Source organism: Netta rufina, assembly GCF_964035555.1.
Source record: "Netta rufina genome assembly, chromosome: 2".
In the NCBI taxonomy this organism is placed as follows: Eukaryota; Metazoa; Chordata; class Aves; order Anseriformes; family Anatidae; genus Netta; species Netta rufina.
Window position 1 is genome coordinate 9,863,254 of NC_140124.1, and position 27,363 is coordinate 9,890,616.

The window sequence follows — 27,363 nt, forward strand, 5'->3', positions numbered from 1 at the left end:
CTGTTAAAATACTGTCAGTTTTTACAGATAGTTCTCTGGATTGATGTAAATGGATACACTGGATGGATGTAAATGACATATTTAGTAACACAACAACAGAATGAAACTATCATAGAGAAGAAATGCCACAGGAGGAAAAATATTTGTACTGTGAAGTGCAAAATAAGATTATCTATTTACATAAGCCTAGTATGAAATGCCTTATCATACGACCTGTAACAACCCTGTGAGAAATGAACTCCCAACCTAGATGTTGAATCACTCGTTTTCATTTCAGCAGGAATACCACTTCAGACCAGTCCCTAAGTTTACTCTTTTAGGTTAAATATAAAGAGAAAGCAAGAAGCAAACAAACAAACAAACAGCAAAAAAAAAAAAAAAAAAAAACAAAAAAAAAACACCACCACAACCACCAAAATAAATAAATAAATAAATAGATAGACAGATAAACTGACCAAAAATCCACCTACAATAATGGATTTCTCCTGTTGGAGTTCTTTACTTGGTAAGTTAATGGCATGGTCTAGGGCTTTCTTCTGATTCATCATCACCCATGCCAAGCCTATGTAGTTTAAATACTATAAGATTTTCATTAAACATGACACCAAGGGTTGACAGAAATTGTTATGAATTTAACACTAGGATGGAGACAGAGTTAGTGATCTCACAGATAATTTAACTTCAGACAAGTCCTTTCACAGGGAACACAATTTTCGAAAGAGAGACCACTAAGAGCTCACCAGTGAATGTTAGAGGTGGATGTCAGGGGCAGATGCTGCTCACATCTGCCAGGCTAGCATTTGTGTCAGGGTACGTGATACAGACTTCAGGTAAACCACTTATTATTTATCTGTTATTTGTATCTAGGATGACTTGTTTTTTCAAGTATTTTGGATGTGAAGGCTCGGCTCTCAATATTAACCACTTATACATGTATGCACAAGCTGGTAAAACAGGTGTCTAAAAAAAGGGAATTAAAACTTTTGTTACCCAAAGCCAGTGGATGCAGAAGCTCCCATATTCAATGCTTTTGTTGACTGTGAAATATGGCATTAAAACAGAAATAAACACATAGCAGAATACTAACCTGGGAGATAAAAAACCTTAACGCAGTCATTGTTAAATAATATACTCAGGTCAAATTGAAAAATAAATATGACCAGTGCCAAAAAAGCCTGGCATGTGAAGTTGTCACTTAAATAACAAGGCAGTGCTTCTCCAGTGCACGGCACAGGGTTGTGTACACTCCCCTGAGGATGACAGGAAAGCTCCATTCAAAATGTCATTAGTAACTCCAAACCTGTCTGCTAGGATTTGAAAACCATTTATTATGAAAGAATAAAAAAGGATATTTGAACATGGGGATGAGGGACAGGAGTCTTTGGTCCCAATTTTGATCTCGTTTTTATCAGGTTAATTTAACAAATAACTTCCTGTAACTTCATGCTGCTGCTTGAAAACTGCTTTTGATGAGACCAGAAGCAATCCACCTCCCTGTACTTTCAGGCAGGGCTTGCATCCAATGCAGTCAGTTAAAAAGCTAATGAGGCAGGGCTGTAGCAACAGCTCCTTTCACCGGGCAGATCGACCACTTTACAAATGAACATGGTAGTTTTTTTTTTAAAAAAGCCAAGCATGCTAAAATGGTAGTTAAGTAAATGTCCAGCTACATTTCCCCCTCAAAACACAAAGAAATGAATGATTTAAAGTTGCTGTGCAGCTGACTGAAAGAAAGTCAGAAACACAAAAAATACTGTTCTGTGGAGAACAGCACCTGTGGTGTAGCACCACGTAGTGGTCTGGGGCTGCTGTTTGATAAATGAGAGCACAAATCCTGCTGCAATCCCATAGAAAAACTTCTGCAAGGCCAAACATCTTGTATATGTGCAGTGATAACCACACATTACAGAATGAAGCATAAATGGATTGTATGGCAATATCCATCTGTTGTACCTGCAGTTTATATTTAATACTGTGCAATAACATATCTCAGAAGTCACATAAATCATTATGACAATCGAATCTAACCCTTGTGATCTCTGTTTAGAAATCTCAGCAGCTGTCTTTAAGTGTCCTTTCCAACAGTAACAAAATCTGACCCTATTAATGAGAGCAAATCTTAAAATGACTAGATAGTAGTCAAAGATAATTATTGTTCTAATTGCCAAAATGCAACCCTTGCATCCATAAAGCACTTCACATTTTGCTAAACTATAAATATATTCTTCTTTAACTAACTTAAAAGTATCAGTAGGAACATGATGCATAGGTGGGGATCATGGTCTAGGAATTAGAGTAGGAGCATAAAGTTTATAAAAATGAGTCATATATCTTTATCTTGAGTTCACAGCACACAAAGAATTATTTTCTACATTCACTTTTTTTATCAACTTATATTGTCCTCATCACCATTAGAATTAGAGCAAGCTTCCGTAAAAAATACAAGCTGAACAAATCTCTGTCTTTTCTGTGCATGTAAGAACAGCTTGCAAAGGTACATAAGATACAAATAACAGTTTGTTTTAGTTTTCAAAAGTCTTGAATCTGAAGTTATCCAAAACAAAATCCATCCTTTAAAGGCTTGCAAAGGTTATGTGGTGGGTACTTAAAAGTCAGACTAAGGTTGTTTGGAGTGTGTCCACACCAGAAACCTGAGGAGGATCCCTGAAGGAACCATGACAATGCAACAGGCAGCTACACCACTCCTTCCAGTGGGGCCAGCTCTGCTGAGTACTATAGTACTATATATAGCACTACATAAATATATTTAACAAGTTTGTCCAGTGGTGTTTTTGGCTTGAAATTAGGCCAGAAAAGTGGACCTGAGGGAGTGGGGTTATATGGGAAAGCTTCTCATTCTCCTTGTCTTTCCCTTTTATGCAGACACAGTTGGATATAGTAGACTTTCTACTATCTGTGCTTTATCTTGTATCCTAATGACCCTGATGCATTTGTGTGGCACCTAATTCAAAGCAATTCTTCCATTGATTTCACTGCATTTCAAATCAGATCTATTGTAGGCTCACGGTACTGAGCTTCTTCAGAGCTGGCAGCAGGCACAGGGGAATGAGCTCTAATAGCGACAGTGTCCAGAACAATTCCAGTCAATTCTAAAAGTTTCACTAGGGCCAAATAAGACTGCAGCACACTCATCCAAAGCCCCTGGTAATTGATAGAGGGAAAATAGCTGCAGGGAACTTTAGATTTGTTTGTCAAGGCTAGCTTGCACCAGCCAGTCCACAAGGTAGCAAGAGAGTCATAAAAATGACCGCTTTCCTCACCCTATGTGGGAGCACTGGGCCACCACCATCCTGGCCAGGTAGGAATGGAAAGGATGCTTTCTGGGCTCACTGGTGATCATAAGCCCAAAGACATCTGTGACAGATATTTATATTGCATGCAGAGTCTTTGATGTATACCTTTGAGTATGGATTTTGAGCAGGTTAAGAAAGACAAAGAGAACAGTGTTATTTATCATGTGTCAAATGATAGCAATGCCAAGTTCAAGGTCATTGTCCTGGGAACACACCAAGGTCATCAGAAGTCATCAAAACTCAAAGATCCTAGAAAACGAGTCTTCAGAAAAGACATAAGGCCAGTTTGCACAGGAAGTTAGTACTAGGCTTCACCTATACTTCACCTGAAGGATGACATTTTCTTACATGTAAAGTAGTAGTTCACTCTTTTCCTTCTGCCTTCACAGTTAGTCCTTATCTACTAACACTGAACCTCAAGCTGCCTGTACAAGAAGGAAATCTTGATACAGCATTGGCAACTGCACTGTTTTGAGCAGGAGATGGGACTAAGTGATTCCAGGTCCCTTCAGCCAATGTTTTCATAATTTTGTTTTCAGTTCTCTAGATGCTTTCTGGAGTGAAAAAAAAAATAAAAAATAAAAAAATGGTGAAATATGAGAGCAATATGAACAAATTTTACCATACTTCTCTGAAACATCCTCGCAGGTGGCCAAGGAAGGGCATTACAGTCATGGTTATTTGGGCTATGGGAAGAATGAGGCAGAGCTGACAGTACACTGGGAACTAGAGATGCTCCTGTCCCTCTTATGGGCTACAGGCTTCATACAGAACCAGATGCTGTACATCTGATTAATGTCTGATTCAGCTAAGCAGTACAAAAGTCTGCTTTTCCTGCCAGGCTAGGGAATGCATCCCTCCAATTTCAGAAAGTCATCATACAGAAGAGAGAGGATTTGTTAGGTATTAGACAAAAACCTTATGCTCAAAGCCAAAGGATCTTTTGCGAACAAAAGCAGTTACAGACAAAAAAAAAAAAAGTACATGATTTTACTTGAGCTAAGCATGTGGCAGTCACCTCCCATTTATGCCATGTTGTAAAACCTGCAAAGGGTGGGTCATGACTGCTAAATCTGAAAGACCTCTCCTCTTGCGCAGACCTAGTATGGTATGAGAGATGCGGACAGTAAGTTCTTTAAACACTTCTCATGTAAAATTTAAAATATGAACAAAGTTCCAGAAAATTACACTGATATCTTTTTGGGACTTCATAATTTTCTCTTGATAATGTGCTTAAGTTGTAGCAATCACTTGGAAGACATAAAATATGATAGAAAACGTGGGTGAAGGAAAGGAAGCACTTACTGGTAACTACATACTGGATAGATAAGCAACTGTCATGATCTGACCTGATTTTAATTTCTGTATGAGAAGGGGTTTTCAGAAGAAACCAAATGCTAAAGACTTGGATATAATTGTACAATCTGTAACCTGTGAAGTCATGGACTATTAACTAATCACTATACTTCAGCTAATGACAGCAAACAGTCACTAGGTGACTCTCGACCAGACGTGCATTGCTGCCTGAGAAGTACTAGAGAGAAGTGATTCCCTCCACCACCATCAAAACCATCTCTGACTCAAACTGATTACACAGGATTTTCTGTTTTGACTGATTTTCCAGGAGATAAATGCTGACTGCATTGTGTTGAGACAGACAAAATCTACATACTGGTTGATAAAACCTAAACAAATGCAGTCGCTGAAGTACATTTGTTGCTTTTTCAAGGGTTTCATGTACCCCTGACATTGTCATGCTGCATACTGGAATCCTGAGATCTCTGACTGATTTATTTTTATATACTGTGTTATATTTCATAAGATGTGAAGCATCAGATGGCTGGAAGCTGACTCTGAAAATCAATGAGGAACTGGCATGTATGAGTAAAATTGCCCTTTTGCAATTTTAAAATACTTTTATACTCTCTGTGTCACACTACTGCAATTATGTGCTTGATAGAAACCTGAAATTTAATTCTATTTGAGCAACCTTATTCTTGATTTTGGCTTACCAAGGTAATGTTAAATGAAAATGAATGCTAAGCCAATTCAGTAAACAGTTTTTGAGGGAATATTATACTGTCTGATTTGTTCAGAATAAACAAACAAACAAACAAAAAATAGACAGGGAAAAGATGTCCCCAATATGAAGAAATGCATGGAAATGGCTTGCAGAATATACTACGTTTGATGTTTTTTAACCAACTAGTATTCAGTATAGTACATATGCTCCACAAACTCTTAGCAAATAAACTTGTTCTGTCACTAAGAATGATTTTTAATACTATTCCTTTTCCTGGAAAATCAGGCCTTCTCCAGCAAGTTATTTAAAAGGCATTCAGACAACTTCAAAGCTATTTCACCGTTCTGCTCATGACTTCTATAATGTGTGTGCGTTGTCTCCCTCTTCTGGCTCATCCAGACACCCTAAGGGACCTACAACGCTTCCCCTTCAGATGTATTAGGCTACAGGTTTGGTGCAGAGAGCCCAGGCCCAGCTTCTCCGTGTCTGTGAGTTTTTATGCAGACAGCAGTAACTACCTACAGGTACGGATTTGCAATTGCACATTTTCTTCATGCTATAACACTCTGTCCTCTACCATGACACTACCTATCATCCCCTAGGAAGGGCTGAGCAAGCAATGAAAGAAAGAACAAAATAAAAGATGACAACATTATATTTTTCTTGTGAGTTAGCTTTGAGGTTAGGGAAAACACTAGGGGTTTCTACACTACCTGAAGAGAAACACAGTTGTTTGCATACACTACAAGTGGCATGACTATTTTTGTATCCCAATCACACATCTCCTCTGTTGGCATCTGCCAGGGCTCTTCCCATGCCATACCTTGCTCACAGCTTGATGCAACAAACTGCCCAACAACTATATTGAGAAACAGCTTGTTTTGCTTTTCTAATTTGGAAAACAAAGGTGTGCTGCAAGCTGTGCTGACTGGGAAGTCATACATCTTTAACACAAAGGAAAAAGGAAAAGAAAAGAAGGAAGTATCCCCTAGTTACAGCAGACGCCTTCCTCTTTCCTCTCAAAGTACCCTGTCAGCATGACCACCCTCAAGCCACTTTTCAACACCAGCTGAAAATAAATGAAATCTTTATTGTCTTTGTGTTTCAGACAAAGACAATATTTGGCAATTTGTTGCCTGTAAGGAGAGGGCTTCAGGTTACTAGAAGAGACTCTTTCTCCAGTGGGATCAGCTATGAAACTGATGTAGATTATTGAATAGTGGCTGCAAAGGCCAGAGTGTCTCACAGGGCTGACATGGAAGGTAAGTTGACCACTGGGGTATCAAGATGCAGCCTGGTCCAAAATAGCATGGTGCAGTCTGAAGTCAGTCTTCATCTTCCCTCACATTCAGAGTCTCACCTTCTTCTCCCAGGGAAATCCCTCCCACAACAGGGGCCATTTCAACCCCATTCCAAGAAATCACCTCAACCAAGTCTTAGAGATAGGGAGCCTAGGACAGGCCTGAAAATGGCCTCTTATGGCCTTTCAGAAGTGTATAGGATCTGGGAGACCTGCTGGGCTTTGATGAACTGACTGTTCCAGCTTGGTGTGCTCACACAGTCCAGTAAAAACACAGCCTCAGTGCTCAGATAATCAAGGATGCCCTCAAATGGTTAAAGATCACACTTGGAAATCCTCAGAACAAGCTCAGCAGACCAATATGGAATGAGACAAACATGATTTCTACCATTCACATCTTCAATGAACTGATTGCAGGCAGATTCTGATATCTCAAATTTACCTAGTTATTTGTATGACAGGTTCATCTTGGCACCTCAGATCCAGTGGAGATCCAACCTATTAAATCTTAGCTTTGAAACTAAATCCCATTTAACTATGCAACTAAACCTTTGTCTTTCCCTGTAATCACAGGTGGGAAATAGAAGGCAATTCCAATCATGGCTGGACTCTGCTGATTATAAAGCTCAGTTGACTACACTCCAATCATAGATGATTCAGTTAAATGTCTGTACAACTAAGCTGGGGGGACAAGGGTAGCTACTAATAGACCTTTCTAATCAGTGGGCTCACAGCTTACTGGAGCAGGTAAGGATGGAGGGAAGGCTTGGAAACTGCGAACCAGTCTTGGTTCGTATTTACACTATTTTCAATGCTCTGGAAACTGGGAGCCTGGAAACTGGGTGCCTGCATCTGCCTGCTCCTCCAGTGTCCTGTGAAACAGAGTTGGAGTGCAATTTCTGCAAATGAACAGAACTGCACCAATGAAATAACTTGCATTTATCATTCATCTTCTCAGGAAACCCAAGTATTTACTCATCTGTCAGGTATTTAGCATGAGGGAATCCAGTCTGGCAGTTCCCTGTAGGTGCTGCGTAATAGTAATTAATAAGAAATATATTGGACATTGGCCATGCATCATGAATGAGCTGGGTGGGAGAAAAAAGTTCATACATTACAAATTAGTACTTTTACAACAGAGGAATTCTGTTGTGCCACATCTCCTGAGCCAGAAAAACCATGGCTGATACAATTTTTCTGTCTGCTCTCCTGATGTGTAGTCTGATGGCAGGTTTCTAAGATCATGTTTTAAATCAAGGCCAGGTGCCAATACAATATATCATTGTGTCACTGTATACCTAAAGGTGGTTGCCTTCCTCTGTTTCCTGGAGGTTATTCACATTCTGAATCAGTGAGAAAATTTGGCTGAGCAAATCTGGGAGTCCCCAAGATAAAGCAGAAATTTCAGTGGAAACTTAATTGCTTGAAATGTATCAAGTTGCCATATTTTGTTTATTTCCTGAGATTCAATTACGAAATTGCCAGTCTGCAACTCCAAATTGCATGACAACTGTTGAACTTACAGTCTCGCAAGAATAATCACCCCAGAGCACAACAACACACACATCACTCCACTACCATAAATTAATATAAGCTGCCAGTAATTGAAAAAGGCAGAATAAACTCCACACCTCCTTCATTCACTGACTGGTATAATGAGGATATCAGTTTATTGTCTCCTGGGTGGGATCTTTTGCCACCTCTGTTGTTACAGGTTTTTTCTAGACACATTGGGTACAAATATGGTTTCTCTTCACAAAATGTCTCTGTGCCCTCACCAGTCTGTTCATCCTTGTCAAATCAGGATTTCACACATTGTTTTCTGCACATTCCCTAATCTTAGCAAAAGTTTCATTTCCCCAGCCCATTGCCATAGGCTATTAGTCTGGCACAAAACTCAGGCTCAAAATGAAAAAGATAAAACAGAAAAGACAGCAGCCATAGCTACTGTTGCTCTGCTTTCTCTTGTCTCAGCTAACAAAATATGCTTAGCAGCTCCATTGTGTTACTGGAGAGCCAAAGAGACAGGTGTATCTCATCATGCCCTAAAAATATTACTGATTCCTGAAATATATCAGTCCTATATCAGTCCATTAATGTTTCCAAAGTTCACAACAATGAACAGATGAATGTTTTGTTGTCTATTAGATACAAAACAGCAATAGCATCGTGGCATTAACCACTGTGGATGCTACTGACTAGAGAGGGCACAAACCACACCTGGATCTGCTCCAAGCTTTGACAACTGAAACCAAAATACCTATATATGTATTATGTATGTGTAATGACAGTTCAAAATTTCACACATTAATTATTCATGTTTTTTCTTATTTTATTTTATTTTATTTTATTTTATTTTATTTTATTTTATTTTATTTTATTTTGGCACCTTCGTAAGATCTTATTTATCCAACAAACTTCTATCATTTTTGTCTACTTCACAGAATCATGGAATCACAGAAAGGTTAAAGGTTGGAAGGGTCCTCTGAAAGTCATCTAGACCAATCCTCATGCTCAAACAGGAACACTTGGTATCAGCAAAGAAATTGAATTTGTTTAGAAAAGAGCTGAAATTATCTTGCATTAAAAGACAAATATGTTTCAAAATGTAATGAAATCCTGACAATTTGTTTTAAAAAACTTGCTGGCAGATTCTGGCTTTTATAGGTGAAAAACACTCTTCTCTGATTTAAAAAAGAATGATTTTCCTTTTAGCATTCAAATTTGCATGCCAATGCACTTTGCATATAATTTACATACCATACCATACTGCAGCCACTTTGTCTCTTATTGTAAAATCCAAGATCAGCTCCTAGCATTTCACAGCTAGGATTATTAAAACATTTTGTTAAGTCAAGTCTGAAGATAAGCTTTCTTCCTGATGTTCCTGGAATTGCATACTAATGGACAGAAAAGGTAAGCATCTGGTTCAGGCACTGGATTGGGCTTTGGTATTTCTCACAGACTTGTTTTCAAGTTCAGGCAATTTCATTTAATATAACTCAGAACCTAATTTCTAAAACAAGAACAGTGACAATTTTTATTCCCTTTCTTTTCTAGTTTTGACTTTTTGAGTGATTATCTGTAATCACTCAAAGGCAGCGTTTTTCTACCACTCTGTGTGTGGGAATGTACCCAGTGAGATCCCAATCCTGTTTAGAAAGTGTTACTGTAATGTCCCTGTGACTCAAATCTACTCAGCCTATTTTTTAATTAAATGACTTATACAAGGAAATATCAGTTTGGTACAGAATGATTTTTTTCTTGGATCCACACAGATTGAAGGCAACTTTGAACAGGGAATTTCTTTCATGCCAAAGATTTGATTTTTTGTTAGAAGTTGGGTGGCAGAAAGCTTTACTACAGCTTTACTACATCTACAGCTTAGTGTCAGAGCATTCCTGTGGGAAATCAAAGTTCAAGCCTTCACCTGCTTGACTCAGAATAAGCATCTTGGTGTGAACAAGGAGCTATATTGAATACCCATTTGTCCCAGGTTCTCATAAAAAGTCCAGAATATTAAAACACCTGCATTAAGTGAAATAGTCACAGGAGGCTACTACCCAGTGCAGTTAATGATGGTTGTTCCATTGAATTGAGACTTGGAGGAAGAGGAGTGCAGAAAATCTGAGTCTTCTTCCTTCTGCATGAGGACTTAGAATTCTAGTCTAGCCTGGCTTTCTGCTATTGTGCTTTCACCAAACACACAACAAAACAAAACAAAACAAACAAAACAACAACAAACACACACACGCACACACACACAAAACACCAAAAAAACCCAGCAACAACAATAACAAAAAACAACAACCCAACCACTAGGTAAAGACTTGATTTCATCTTAAATGGAAACCACGAATGCTCCAGAATATGAAAAAGCTCTGCAGCACACAGAACTGTGTCCTTCTGAACATGTGTATGTACTTTTATGGGGAAAATGATAGCACACATCTATAAGCTACCTGTGTTACTTTAATAGTCAGTGTGAGTAGCAGCTGTCCACCAAGAAGGTGGCTAGAAAAGGGGCCTGGGACAACTGAGGACACTGAGGGCTGTGGAGCACCTGTTGTCTCTCCCTTGCCTGTGGTGAGAACCCAAAGACATTACTCACTACAAAGTATCTTAAGCAGTTAAAATAGGTTATGGAGGTTAATGGTGTGAGTACTCGGTGTTGTATATATTAATTATAGGAAACACTGTATTGCTTTTCCTCTTGCTTGAGATGTATTGCAGCTTAATGCTTCTCTAAACAATGTATCGTCATCATCCCTCTACTTGAGCTAAATTTAAATCAGTATTTCAGTAGAAGCTACTATAACTGAATAGATCTTTTACCCTAAATATTGATCTATTGTAGTTAAAGTTACTTAGTTGCATATGAGGCATTCCTTATTCTCTTGGTGATGAAACAGGTTTTATTTACACTAAGATTAGTAGCAAAACCTGTAAGAAGGTGAAGTGAAAGAAGAACTTGAATCAAGTTGTACAGCCTCATCTGCTGCTTTTCTGCTGCAGAAGACAATAACCTTAAGAGAACCAATTTAATGTCTTGTGGAAACATAAAAAGGTAGCTCTGGTCTAAGCACCTTTATGGTCAAATGGGTAACAGAAGAGATCATTAATACTCCCAGGCACATGTCTTTCTAGTGCAGGTGGCACTGGACGAATAGGTGACTCTTTCTTTTAAGAACAAGTAATGGGATTTCCAATAAAATATCTAAATGGCCTTACAGTTTCTGATACCTGTGTGCCAGACACCTGTATGCTGTTGAATACCCATCTGCGTATATGCCACATGCATTTTTTTTTTTTTTTTAATTTTCTTTTTCCTATTTTTTTAAGCTTGGTAAAGCAGTTGATTAGCAAGATAAAGTCTCTGGAAAACATTTTGGACAAAGATGTCAGTATAGATTACACATTAAAAGATACCGGGTCTGCCAGTGCAAGCACACCACACTCTGCAGGCTGCTTATACTTGCCTATCAATGATTTACTGCACAATTATTGGAATACTGAAATAGTACAAGCCATATCTCTGTATTTCTATTTGCTATAGATTTGATAATGAAAGGATGCAACTTCCTCAACAAGCAGTATTTATATTATAGCTATTCTCCTCCTTTGGTCAGCAAGAATTCCCTTTCTTTCAGAGCAGTCTCTGCTTATCTTTCCTTTCTGCTCTTTCCTGCTACAGGCAATAAAACTGAATGCTCCTGATATGACTGTTGTCCAGTTCCAAATCTAAAAAACATACCTTATGCAGGACAATGTCTCCAGGAATTAAATAAACTTACTGGTGTTGTTTGGAGTTTTAAAAGGACTGGTCATCCATAACTTTTGTATGCACAGTGATCAGTGCCAGATGGTACTGCCAAGTGGCCAGTAACACTCACTTGTAGATCTAAGTAAGTAGATCTAAGAAAACAAAACATCCTCTTATAAAAGGATGTTCTCATACAGGTGTAAATTTTTGGAATATCGGGAACTTAATGATATATTTAATTTAAAAACTAGGTCATAAAAATCACAGAAAGTACAAGGAAGGACAAGAAGCTATGTACAACTACTGGGTTTCCCAGTTCGGACCATTGGAAAACATCATGTGTACTTGTTGTAGAATAAAATAAATAAATAAATAAATAAATAATCTGAAAAAAAAAAAAAGTCGAGGCAAACATTTCTGTTTGGAGACAAAAAATACAGTGTCAAGATGTATTTTTAAATGGAATATTTTAACAGTATTAATTGAATATATTAACTGATACAGAAAGCATACTACGCTCACTTTTTGGACATATGACAATACATTTTATTCATGTGATACATTTTTTACTGTAAAGAACCTATTTTGTTCTCCAGCTGCTAATTGCCCGACTCTTCCATTCAGTGCACAACACTAAAGTAGTCAGAAAGGTTAGCTCTTCAGGTTGTGCATATACACAGCTACATAGATACACACACAAAACCCTAAAGCAGCATACTGCACTTATCTTCTTCCCATTTTTAGATCATACATATTTCATTAAGCTTCATGCAGAGTGTCTTCTGATTTATGGTAATTGTCAACAAAAGCAAAAAATGCCAACAATTTTAATCCTGCAGTACTGAGGATTTAACTGGGATAAAATTAAAATGTCTGGGGGAGGGGTAGGGGAACAACCCAACACCCTATGCCACTGGGAGGTTGACCCTTGAGATGTTGTCAATTTTTTATTTTAGTTTATTGTGTTTGTTGTCTGTAGAAGCAGATGCCAGCAGCAACATCTGATGTACCGGACACCTCCAGTGTTATCCCAGCATGCTCATGGCCTGGAGGACTTGGAGTGAGACTAATTTCCATATCAAACCCAATTTAGATGAAACATCTTGGTTTAAAAAAAAAAAAAAAGAAAAAAAAAAAAAGGAAAAAAAAAGCCAGCGCATCAATAGCCCCTTGATTAGATTTTCATCTCCTGAGCAGACAAATATGAATATTTATTACCATGAATGCAGATTTCCCTCTTTCCATTGCTCTGATCTTGAATATTACCCACTGCTAATTTTTATGAAAATTTGGGCAACATAATGTTTTCACATAAACTGACAGTTCTTGAGATAATCCCGTTATTGTTTGGTGGGAAATGACAGTTTCCGCTTATTCATGTGTTAACAAGGGATTAAATATTGTTTTTCATCACCATAATCTAAGATGGACTGGAAATTAAAATTCAAACATTGTGCATTATCAGAGCTTTGAGGACCAGGATTTGTTTGCATTCACTTAGTAAAGATCTGTAAATTAACAGTTTAACAACCAAGTGAAACCAGTATCATAAAAACAGCACTGGCATTTGTGAAATGAAGTCATTACTCCACCTGCTAAAGGTAAAGAGCCAGAGAAAGAAATTGTTCACAAAATGACATCCTTTTGCAAGAGCAAAGTGCACACTGAACTGTTGTCAGCCACAATGATCCTCAGGCATAAATGGACCAGGTCATTTTTCCGTGGCACAGAATCACCTCCCTTTTCCTTGTCACAAGTTCTGATGCTCGAACACTTGATATCCTCAGCTCACATTGAAAAATCGCTCCATGATAGATCCATTCATTGCACTAAAAGCAGTCATACTGACCCAGGAGCTGTTTTCCTGCATGCCAAAGTGCTGTGCTCACACCTACCTGTACAGGTCTTGGTGTGCAATACCTAGGCACATACAATTCTTCACTGATATGGGTATTTTTCTGGAGCAGCAGTGTATAGCTATAAAGTAAGTTACTTTCTCAGTGCCTCTGCCTAATGTCCAGCAATGCCAATCAGAGATACCTGCATGTGCCAAAGTGAAAATAAAGAGCCCTATCTGATATTCTGCAGTTCATGAGCCATTACTTTGCTTAATGTTTCCATAAAACTTTGAGTTACAATTTCAGTAAATTCACAGTCCTATTTAAAAAGCAGCATTCCCCTTTGATATCAGTCAAAATACAAAAATACAAACAAAACTAAAACTATGCTTAGTGAAAGCAACACTAACTAAATCTTTAAACTACTTCCTCAGTAAACACATTGCTGATACAAGGGAAAAAAAAAAAAAAAAAAAAAAAAAAAAGCTGATTCACTACCTGCAACTCAGGCTTGAATTCTAAGGAAAACAGATGCCTTAATGTTTGTAATGCCCAAAACAGATCACAGTGAAGCTGTCTGTCATGGATGGTCCCTGACCTGGATCTTCCTTAGGCTTAGACTTGCAGGGGAACATTTGGTGCCTAGGTATTGCTACAGGTATGGGGAAGGAATGGGAACTGCTACCTCTTCCTCTCCTTAGATTACCAAATATGTATTTGAGATTGCTTGAAATCCATGTGTTCCTCCCAGGATTGAGCACCACCCTCTGGAGGTGGCAGGATCTCCCTTCCCAAAATTTCTGATCAGCTCTGTCACAATCGAACAGAATTTAATCTTCATGTGCAGCTTCCCCAGCCATCCCATCACAATGAAAATTTTGTTTCCCTTTGAGTCACAACAAGCTGGCTGCTGGTAGAGGGAGGATGCTGAATTTCATGAATCAGTAAGATATCTAGTACAAACAATCACATCTTCCTACGTAAAGATCTTACATATCTTCTCTATGAATATATCAAATGCAGGCTGCTAAATCATAGGGTAGATAATAACATTGATTTTTAAGCAGAATTACACTGCATTTTGCTTATGTAGTCGATGCTAGTATCTAAATCTTTTTCTCTGCAGATTTATAATGGTTTTTAAACAATGCTTGGCTTTAAAAACAGTGGCATGACATGGCCTAAAAATATATATATATATATATAAAAAAAGACAAATACTTAAAACAAACATATGCTATTTTTTAAAGGAACAATGTTAAAAAAGACAAAAAGAAACAACATGGGTAGGATGCATAAGTTCCTGAAGCCACAAGGCAAACAGTATCTTGTTTCATTTTACATGATACTGAATAAAAATTGAATTGCTGTAGTTGCTATAGCAACTGCCACATCACTTGGCACTTCTGCTCCTTTAAATCACACAGTGCTACTGTAAAGGAATTCATGAACCAACATGACACTTGAATACTTGTGCTTTTTTACAATATTTCATGAGGAAAACATAAATCAATATACACTGAGTGTTGTCTCTGAAAATTGGGTTTGCTATACTTTTCTTAACATTATAATCTCCTCATTTTCTTGTCGTGTTCTCTACAAATTTGCAAAGAAGGTGGAGGGCGTTGTCACAATCAGAGCACAAGAAAAGAAATTACTACTGACACCTGATTTTCAAACTGAAGCTGTGACCTGTCACTCAGATGTCAAAATACCTCTGCTATGCAATATTCAAATCAAATACAGGGGATAAATATTGGAATTTTGCCCCTCCACAGCCAGAGATGGTGTGATATGTGACAGAAGACAGTCTCAGTAGCAACCAGGCATCTCTTTAAACTTATCAGTAGCTTAAAAAGGAAGTCTAATGATACATCTACAGCTAAGCATATTCAAAATATTTGCAGAGTTTTGGCCATGATTTGTATTGTTTAAGAATGTCCTGCATACAACATGCAGTCACAGAAGGTATATGACAAAATAATGGGGTAAAACAATATATATATATTATGGTGTATATTCTTTGTTTTTATTTTGCCATTTATTAACACTCTGGATGCAATTTATTAGAAAAGCAGCCCTCTAGTGGGCTATGTACCATAATGAATAGTTAATAAATAGCATTAACATTATCTCTAAATATTAGCTAAAATGCATTTTGCAAAAACATACAAGATCTTAAATAAATGAGCCATAGAGCTCCATCATTCTCTTTGGAGAAATTTAATGTTCTGTTTAGCTTTATTTCTTAAAGCCCTTGAAGCATTACTTTTAAATGCTGTTTTATGACCAACTTCTGATTAGTATCAGTCTACAATACATGTATATTCACAAAACTGTAAGAGCGCGATATTATTCACTGTCAGTAAGACTCCATAAAAGATGTATATAACTAGTAGAATTCTATTTAATATATAATCTATGAGTTTTTAAGGATTACACAGCTTTAGAATCTAAATTTGTGAGTGGGGGTAGAGGGAATAAAGTAAATCATCCTCATTTTGTCTTTGCCAAGAATATTTCAAAGATTGTACTCCTTGAAGTTTTTCATTTAATTATTTTTCCTGTCTCCGTAGCCCTACAGTTACATGCCATAAGGCAAAGAATCCATCTGTGACCTGAAGCGTGCCTTGCCCATAGCAATGTTTGTTGGTCCAAAACACTGTCCTCCTGGAAAACCCTGTTCAACACAGCCACACCAATTAGCAACAGCCAACACTGAGAGCCTGCTGCAGGATATGTGATCACACGTTGCAAGTAACAAGGAAAAAATGAATCTGATTTTTTGATCCCTTAGCTATGTTAGTTTTTTGTTTTTGTCCTTTCCACACTCCCCCCCCCCCCCCAACCCGTGGCTACATTGCTGTCCATATCAGAGCTAAGTGACCTTGGGTCCAATGTCTCTTTCTATGTCAGTGCACCACCTCTGGGTAACATACCTGTTGCATATCAGGAGCATTGCAAAGATGGCACTGTAAGAAAGTCAGCTAGCATAGGTCCCTGGATAATTTGGGCTTTGCAAGCCAAAAGCCAACCATTGGAGATGCTACTCAGCAGTCAGAGAAGATCAGAAAAAAAATGGTACCTTACTCTTTGGCAAATGATTTGTCAAGTTCTTCACTCACTCTATTTTTTTAAAGGAACTAAACTCCAATATCATTCTGGATCACATCTGGATACACAGACATTAATGACAAAATCTGGCAAAAATGAGAGATAATAATTTAGAAATCTGACCTCTCCCAAAGATTGCACATTATTATTGCAAATCTTCTAGCCTCACTAGAATGCAAATTCTAGTTGCAAATGCAAAAGAAAAAACTAGAATTTTTAAATGCACATTTATTTTGTTTATTGTAATAACATCACTTTATGCAATATCAATATAATTCTAGGCCTATCAAAATTTCTATAATTGTGAATATCCCAAAACACCAAAATATCACTGATCTATTTTAGAACATCTATAGATATGGTGAAATGTTCATTTCACATATATTTTGGGTTAATTCTGCTTTGTTTAAAAAACTTTTAAAATTTGTATATCGGTCATAATGTTAGAAAAATGTTTCAAATTCTACAAACATATTTACAGGTTGAGTGATAAGTATATTTTGTGTTAATTTAAAATAATATATTCCAGGGTGGGTGCAGTTTTACCAGGTCAGAGACTGTGCCATTCCCTTGGTTTGTTTTGGGCCTTAATTCAGAAACATTATTATTTGAATCACACTCCTAGCCCCCCAAAACTGATTCGAAACATTATGTTTTCTTGAGCCATTGGAGACCCCGACTTGAAATTGTGGAAATTTCAGCTGAAAGCTCGCTTAAGCAGTTATTTTTGCATGTATTTGAACAACCATTTGAATATTTCTTGAACTGGAACTGGGATTGAACCAGAGAAACGCTGATCACAGCTAAACTCAGAGTGGCACTGAACTGAGAAATACTGTGGTTTTGTAATAATTTCAAAGTGCTTAAAAGGCGAGGGGAAAAAAAAAAAAAAAAAAAAAAGTGGTTAAATTCCTAAAGGTTTTGGAAGGACTTCCAGGTCGCCCAGTGGACTCTGTGTGGGCCCATGGATATTGGTGCCTGCCGAGCTCCCTAGAGCTGCTGAAGCTCCTGGGTACAAGCCCAGTGGGATGACCTCTGCATGGGATGGGGATCCCAGCCCTGCTGAACCCTGAACTCAGCTGGAGTCATGCAGTACCCTCCACATGGGACACAACACTCCCTGTCACTTTGGGAGACAGGAGAATGAGTCCTGCAGTTTGGTTATTCAGGCTTCTTACCAGTGCCAAGCCTCTTATAGCATTCTGTAAATAGGAAACAGATACAACAATATTTACGCTTACATTTTCACATACACTCAACCATGGGAGGTTCTTGAACTACTAAAGGTGACCTTAGGACTGTAGAGATTTGCTTCACAAGGGGGAGATCAAAAGAAAATACCTCAAAGGCATCTACATCCTATCTGAATAACCAGGAAGTTGTGAAAATCTCATGATGAATTTGTGACGCACAAACATGATACATGACAATCATAGAGTCATTAAGGTTGGAAGAGATCTTCAAGATCATCTGGTCCAACCATCCCCCTACCACCCATGTCACCACTAAACCATGTCCCTAAGCACCACGTCCAACCTTTCCTTGAATGCCCCCAGGGACAGTGACTCCACCACCTCCCTGGGCAACCCATCCCAATGTCTGAGAATGACACAAGCAAACCTTGGAGGGCTACCATTTAGGAGTTTCAGAGTGTTGTAGGTGCTGGAAAACTGTGAGTAGAAAATAGATGTCTTGGCAAATACAATGCCATAGGTAATTGGTACTATAGCGATGTGCACACATCTTCAGGATTTTTACATCGGCACTGGTTTTCTCTACAGCAGTTATTACCTTTTTTTTTTTTTTTTTTTTTTTTTTTTTTTTCTGGTATAATAGCCATCTTACAAAAGAGATAGGTGCCAAAATAATTAGCTCTTTAGGAGTGATGCACAGCACCTCAAATCCCAGTCCAACTCTGTGGCTTTCCAGAACCCTGAATATTCTGACAGCAAATGTTAGATGTTGAAGCAAATTTGCTGTAAAAGGGTCTGTTTGCAGTAAGGGTCTGTTGTTCTGCAATGACCTAAAAGCTCTGCTTATCTGCACTAGTTACCAGACCATGCCTTGCACTACATCACAGAATGGCTGATGCTGGAGGAGGCCTCTAGAGGTCACCTGGTCCAAACCCTTTCCTCCAGCAGGGCCACCTAGAACAGGGTGCCCAGGTTCATGTCCAGGTGGCTTTTGAAGATCCCAGAGGAAGAAGAAATATATATATATCAACCAAACCTTAACATGAAATGTATAGAGCTTTTAAGCTAACGTCCTGACACATGAACTGCTTTTCTTGCAGATAATGAACTCATTTTTATTCCTCCTGAATTAGAGCCAGAACCTACTCTAAACTTACACAGTGCAGCTAAATTCAGCTGTATCCAAAAGACTCACTGAGGCTGTGGAAATCTTCTGTATGACATAGGGATAATGAAGTGCATTGTAACAGTGGTAAACTTCAGACCCATATTGTTAATGACTGTATGGCACATGTTTATGCAGTGGCATAATAGGAATTCATCAGCCCTTCCTAGAGTTGCCTGAATGGTTCAGTAAACTTGGCATGAATTGTATTGCTGCTTTTGAAATGCTTTTCTTGAGAGAGAGGCTGAGGAGCTCTGAGAAGCATTTCACCTCTCCATAAGAGAGAGAGAACATTTCCTTCTACCAAAGCATTTCTCCTCACTATAAGAGAGAGTTTCCTTCACCCAAAGCCTGGCATCTAAATGTTTCTAGCACAAATCCTGTTCATAAGAGACCAAGACCTAAACCAGATTCCACTGTCCAGAGCAACACATGAATTATTACTGAGCTTAGAACAGTTCCTGTATTTGTTTATATAGCTGTTCCATTTGCCACCACTATCTCAGCCATTTTTCTCTTGAGCTATTTCAGATATGAAACTTGCCATACAAAATAATCCCTTTTATTTTACAGTCCCGCATGTGAAGATTTTATATCCATTAATTTTGTCATGAATCTGACCTACTGTCCAAACAAAAAGGCCATTTCTCATTCTGAAACTGAAGTTTATTCTAAGTACTAGAATAGATCTGAGTATCTTGATTGAAATTTACAGTTAGTATTACATATACATTTATTCTTACAGTGTGAAGCTAAAAATCTCCTTATTCAATAATTTTTTTTTTTCATTGTGTTAAAATATGTACTTTGCTATTTCGATGTTGTTAAACACCAGGATGAATCAATAACACACTGCAGAAATGGATTAACATAGTTTGATTTAACCTGAAGTAAACTGAATCTGATACTCTATCAACAAAGAAACAACTTGGTTACAACACTCCATTATTTTTCATGTAGGTGAGACTGCAGAAATGTATTCATTATGTACACAATCATAAGTGATAAGACATAGAAACAGGAATATACACAACTGGAAGAATTCACATCTATCAGAAAAATATATATATATAAACAGCTGAATAAATGCTCTTCCATCACCTTAATTTTTCCAAATGTAACCTGTAATATATTAGGCCTCAAATGTCTTCTTCTCTTTTGTTAATTCATTTTCACTTTTTGCCTTCTAAAAATACATATTTGGCAGAGTGTAAAACACAAGTTTCTGTCAAAGGCTTTATTAAATCAAGTAGTGTCACCATTAAAAAAATATGATAACCTAAATATATGAGAGGTGAGTTCTGCAGTGACAAGTGACTACTTTTACTAGCCCAAGCACAAGAACCAGAGTAAGGAGATCTCTAGCCTAAAAGCTTTCAATTTTTCCCAGTCCTACCAGCTGGTCTTAAAAGAACTAGGAGCTCCTTGAAGCTATGTTGCCAATACATGCTTAGACTACCATGTTTACAACAACCATATTATTACAACATGGATTAACGATGCATTTAACAGGTGGCGATTCCTTGCATTTCAAATGCCTGAAAGTGCTTTCTTTCTCCATTGACTGTTATATGTATAAAATAACAGTTCATTTAATGGTAAGCCAGCTGGAATCCATTCAGTGATAGGAATTAGGTGAAATACATGGAGGTATTTCATCAGCATGCAGAATTCCATTGAATTCTGGGTAACAAAATGTACTAGATATGGCTTCCATAGTATAAGCAACAGTCGTAGTTCTCCTGTTGTTTACCAGAAAAGAAAGCTTGGGATTACCACAAACACAAGCTTCACTCTGGCCTGAAGTCAAGACATCCTGAGGTGTGCATTCATGCTCCAGGATACACCTCCCAACTCTTGAGTTGAGGCACCCTTGAATCCCTCAACTAGTTAAATCAGCTTCAGTTAAGGAGAGATGCTGGCTTTCATTTTCTAATGATTTTACCTACATTGTTTCTGAAGATCAAATTCAAGTTTTGACCCCAAGAATCTCATCATGTCTTACTGATGGTGCCTCTTCAGGACCAAGTCTTTTCAAAATGAAAATAAAGTTATACAAAGAATCTCAGAAATACTGGCAAGGTAAGTTCTTAAGCATGAACTTATAAAAACCAGAAATATCGAAAATAAAAATCAGTAGGAAAAAAAAACAACACAGTTGAATTCCTTCAGTATGTTACAAGTTATTCATTATTCTCAATACTTAGAATAATGTAATCACAAGAAAAAGGCATTTGTCTAGCCCTATGAGCATTCACCACTAGAAAAATTACTTAAATGGAAAGGAAAAAAAAAAAAAAAGATAACTGTGTACACAAAATTAGCACGAGAATTAGCAATCAACTGTAGTTCATACAAGGTTCTTAGCAGATAGCATCATCTTTATTAATAAATGATGAACTGCTTAGTGGAGTTTTTGCTTAGTGATATCACCATAATAACAGACACGTTTTATTTATGTTTCAAGTTGCATCCAAAATAACCAAATCATTCACTGACAGATTCTCTCTAACAGCTGAAGAGACTTTACCCCGAATTTAAACTTTCATTGATCTAGATGAGCTACCACTCCAACAAAACCAAGGGGAATAATACAACGACTTCAATTGCTGTGCTCATCTTTGGGGATTTTGTTCCTGTGATACAACAAAGCAAAAAACTGCATTTCTGAAAGCCGGCTGCACTTTCCTCATAAGGATGGTATTTTTTTCTCTGTGGGATACAGTGCTATTTGTGCAGCAGATTGTATTTTGACAGATGCAACTGTATCATAAAAAGGCCCTTAGCACTATCAGACTGGTAGTTCACAAACGTTCATGAGCTCCAGGATTTCATAAAAAAAAACACAACAATTAAAATGTTTTTGAGAGTGTAAAATGCCCCCAAGCCACTTACCTCCCCCACGCCAGTCTGCAAAATTCTCAGCCCAGTTGTTTTCTCAAGCTTCTCTTTGTTCAGGGCTGCAAGGAAAATTAAGATTGAAAGAGTTATGGGAAAGCTGAAATATGCACATTTTTGCAGCACTTATAATATAACAAACCTTCCTTCCTATCCTCCATCATCAAATTCATGACAGTCCCTACCTACACCATCTATGGAATATTTTTCTCTGATAGCACCTCCATCTATTCAGTGTTTTGAATACATAAGTGTGCCATTAATTGTTCACTGTTATATAAAAAAGCAAGCCAAATTAATTTTTGCTCCCTTGTATACAGAGTATCACATATTTAACACATACACAATATATATGGGAAGTTCTCTTTTGCAGAAGCTTCACACTTTCTTGCAGCAAGGAGCAGAGCAGCATCTTACCACTGCAACGGAACTGTCACTGTGTAAGACATTTCAGAATAAATGACAGTCTCACCTAGCAGGGAAGATAAATAGTTTATCTGACAACACTGGAATGTGATGCACAATATTTTTCTTTCTAAAATTGAGATTTTTTCATATTTATCAGCTTCCATATCAGTAAAAGCATCCAAAAATAATCAAGTATAAAACAGCATAGAAATATAAAATAGAGATAGTAATAACTAAAACTACATCTGTACTTGTAACCTAAAAATGTCCTGGGCATGGACTTGAGCACTCTTGCCCATACTAAACATGTATGAGATTATTTTCAGCTGAGAGTATGGGTAAGGTCACCCTGTTTTGGACAGGAAGATGTTAACTATCTAGATGCACACTGTCAGTTGGACTCCTGGCCAAAAAAACAGACTCCTGGCCTGTTTTATTTACTAATAACAATGAAACCTTACAGCCGTATTAAACTCTCCTTACTTTAGCCGTCTAGTCATTGACTATCTAATCCAAGTGAGTCATCTAGGTTCTCTCTGCAGTCAATGGAAAGAGATGGACATTTAATACGGTGAGTCATTCCACATATCTTACACACATCAGGAGGCACCCTTCTCTTTCCATTGATTACTAGGACAATTGGGACAGACTTAGCTTCTCAATTTATGTTGGCTGAGGGAAATATTCCTACCAGAAAGCACAAGAAGTGTGTCAGAATATATCATAAACAGTTAAATTACTGCTGAAAAAATATCTTTTTTGTTGTTTTCATTTTGAAAAAATACGCTTTAATTGCTGCTGCTTGAAACATTCAGAAAAAATCACATTGCAGCAGACAGTTCTTAGAAACAATATTGTGAGCTGATGTTTTATTTAGTTTGTCTAAAGTGCAACCCAAATGACTCAAATTTATATCAGAGGTGAGTCATTTCATCAGGTCTCATTTTCACCTCATATATCCAAAATGTGAAATTATTTTTGTAAGGCTTCATATGTGCAAAGAATCAAATGTAAAAATTCAAGCAATTGTAATACCAAGAAACTTTCCTGACTTCCTCCATCAAGGGATGAATTTTTCACATGGTTTAAATGGAGAGGAAAGCTCTGTCCAGCTTTTTGACCCAGCTGTTGAGCTGATGGGAGCATGGAGTCCCTAGACCAAACACATGGTTTGCTGGATTTGAGCCTAAAAAATAGGCACAATACTCATATACTTAATAGTTATACCATGCTTTACACATTCACAAACATATTTATCCCACCCAGAGTCACTGGGACTGCACTACAAGCAGAGCTGCCTGGATCACATGATTTGAGGCTTTTAGTATTTCTTTTGTTATATATGTTGTGCAGTAGCAATTTCCAAAAAGTAAATCTTTGCAAACAAGCTTGATTTTCATCCTTGAGATGGACTCTAGACTGTGTTGCTTCATGCATGGCTGATGACCTGCCATGCTGACATTTGCCTCTTTGGATGTGCTACGTCATTGAAAGATGTGCCAATCTAGCACACCAACAGTCTCTCACCCAACATGTAACGGCAGATTTCTAACAAATGCAAAAATTTAGAAGATTTATAAAAACAAGAGGCTCTGTGGCGTCCTTCAAATAAACTGGAGTCTGAAAAATCATTCTTCAGTAGTTTGGGATAAATAAAATGTTGGAGCAAAGTGGCTGCAAAATAAATGATGTACAAGTAAACAAAAAGGCTTAAATCCCAGTGTATAATTTTCTATCACACGAATAGGTGACAGAAAATACTAGGTCTGCTGAATCACTGGGTTTTGTAATTACTATCACATATTTGACCAACCTTCTTCTCACGGGTTTCCTGCAGACTTTATTTTCTGAAGCTTTGCTACATAAAGTGTATTTAACACTCCCTTCCCCCTTGATATTGGCTAAAAGAAAAAGGACAGCTCTGACAGTCATGCTAACATAAACCCTGCTGAAATTAAGAGGCATGAAGTCACGATGTGTTACTGATTAGATCAGAACCTGAAAATGGTCAACTCAGGCACTGTCAGATTGTGGAGAGAGAGACAGCCAACTGTCTCCAGCATCTTCACTCCAGGCGTGTACAGGAGCATATTTTAGCTACCCTTGAACTCCACAAGCAGTTCAGGAAGGCCAACAAATTCTGTCAAAAACAGCGGTGCCAAGGCTAAAGCGTCAACCACATATTGAGATGCTGCTTGAAGCTGCTGAACATTGAATAGAACTTCTTAACTTTTGCTATCTGTAGTTGAGAATTTAAGACAAAACACAGTCAATAGCCTATAAATAGATGAGGAAGGAGTGGTGGGATATTAGATTCAGATATTTAGAACAATCTACTAATCCTTTGAAAACTGGTCTACATTTTAAAGGGTATTTTAGTGTAGTACCTACGAGTTTGTACTCCAATACAAATATTCAGCAGACAATGTTTTTGCTGCAATGTCATGAACTAGAGACAATAATCCTAGGTAACATGGTATATTACACATTCCACAAAAGTTGATATTTTATGGCCATGGCTTATGGTCCAGAAATAATAATGCAGGACTCATGCACACTCATCAGCAAAGAAGAATAATAAAAATAGCTACTCAATAAATAAATAAAGAAAGAAAGAAGAAAAAAAAAATCCTAACCCGGTTAGCTACATATAAATCTCCTTTTTTTTAATCTTCCACTGAAACAAAAAAGGCTTCCAAACACGCAAAAAAGGAGGCCTTTAAATTAAATTCACTAGATGAAGGATATGCAAATTACCTGGAGAAGCGGAGCCCTATAATGTTCTCAAAATTCTGCAATAGCCTATTTAATTAGTATTTTAATTTATCAGAATAATTCTTTGCACTTGACAATTTATGCAGTATTCCATATAATTAAGCACGTAGCTACAGTGGAATAATTTTGCCTACTCTCTGTATACCAGTTATTTTAACCTGAAAAAATCTGTGGAAGTCTCTTCTGTGATCTAAATTACAATGGGGACAACTTAATGGCTTTGCTGTATTAGAGAGCACGATGAGGGTGTTACTGAGTGTTTAAGGGTAGCGATTGTCACTGTTCATAGTCTTCACTAACCGGAGGGAGGTCTGATGTGTTTTCTGAGGGCTAACATTTATTTCCTTCAGCAAAGTTACCCGGCAGTGGCATAGTCAGGAATTTGAGTGCCTAGTTTTGTCATTGGCAGGTTTGACCTCAGAGCCTGTTGGTTATTAGGAGAAGCAAGTTACAGATGGCTTTGAGCAGACCTCCGGTCTCATTACAGCACTTCTGGAAGAAGAAAGTACTAAGAAATGAGTAGTTCACAAAGCTTTGCTTTAAAGCAGGTTGCCAAGCACAACTACACCCTTCGGTGTACTTGTGGGAGCGGCGTGCACTCTGGCACAATTGGGATGAGGGAAGGGTTTCTGCAGGAGGCTTTTGCAGTCCATCTCCTGCAGTGCTGCAGGATTTACCCACTCCAGGGAAGAAACCATCCTAAGTATGAAAAGTATTTATGGGAAGATGGTGTCACTCACTAGGAAACTTTATTTTTCTGCTGTGAATCTTACTTTGAGGGTGTGTTTTACCTAATTAAACACAAAAACCAAAAGTACTTACAGACATACAATTCCCCTGACCTCTATTATATGCCCATTTTAGAATAAGTCAATTCATGCCCTGGACTCACTAACTATATTGACTGGACCTCCAGTCAATAAAACGATAGAGAGCAATTAATTCAGATTTACTGTCTGATGAATTCTATACCAACCGTCCTGTTTCCATATTTTTGTTGTAATGCCCCTTTCATAAAGACACATTCAGAACAATTTCATCTATTTTCCTGTCTTTGAGGAAAGAAAAGGGAAAAGGAGGAAGGGAAATCCAGGAAGATGGTATTTATTACAGCTTTAAACTTTTAAACACATTTCCCAAATCTAACACAAGCAGATGTTGCCTTTATTTACACCAAGTTAGTTTTTGCTTCCTACTGCCCTACCTTCAGATTATATAGAAAGTTTTTTTCATAAAGTGAACAAGAAAGTCTGTCTTTATGCCTGGTGGACCCATGCACATGGGTGGCTTGCATACACGGCAGATACAAAAGCCTTTGTCTCTTGTGATTCAATGAAAACGGATTCCCATAATGCTCAGCCTTTCTGTTGAGAAGTCCCAGGGTAAGCCTGCTTTTGCATGGTTGATGCACCTCCTGAAACTGCTGAGGCATTCACACCACTAAATGAAAGGAAGCAGATTTAAAAAAGACACAGGCAGTTCAGCACTCTCTAAGTTTTTTAGAATATTGGATATCTGGATATGTTATATTGGTTTTCCCACCTGCTGTACTTGTTGTTGGAAGTAATTAAAGTGCATTTTAATGAACTTTGAATTAGACACTTAGGTACCCCCATGTTCAGAAGAACAGCATACACCTATGCGCCTCCCTGGGCTCTCCTTCTAGGAGATGCACCCTGTGAACTCTTCTCCCTAGGCAGGAGTAGAACCAGGCTGCAAGTAAATAACTCATGAAACACAACATAAGAATCCAAAATGCTCCAGCTAGGAACAAAAATGACTAACTGAAGTAGATACAAGGAGAAGAAGGTTCCTTTTACCCAATTTTACAATTCAGTTAGTGATGGACAAGTAAGTTTACAGGCTGTGGGCAAAAGGTATTTTGTCCTCCATTCGTTACTGGGTGATGAAGTGAGATTGTAGCTTCATATGTAATTTCTAGTTAACTGGCAGCCAGGCCTAGAATGAAAATGGTTACAGAGAAGTCAAAGCCACATATCTGCACTAGCGACAGCCTGCTAAATATTATGTCATATTCAATTTTCAAGTCATTTTTCAAATGATTTTAATTA

The 27,363-nt window shown here is 37.7% G+C and overlaps 1 protein-coding gene across 1 annotated transcript in view; it reads right to left on the reverse strand.

The window, feature by feature from the left end:
- The window catches only part of PTPRN2 (protein tyrosine phosphatase receptor type N2), a gene marked incomplete at both ends in the record, with an annotated part of 643,308 nt that overhangs the window by 210,826 nt on the left and 405,119 nt on the right, over positions 1 to 27,363 (reverse strand). The window contains one exon of the mRNA XM_084281525.1: positions 22,106 to 22,170. Within this exon, the coding sequence (XP_084137651.1) occupies positions 22,106 to 22,170 (65 nt within the window). The remainder of the gene's footprint in view (positions 1 to 22,105; positions 22,171 to 27,363) is intronic.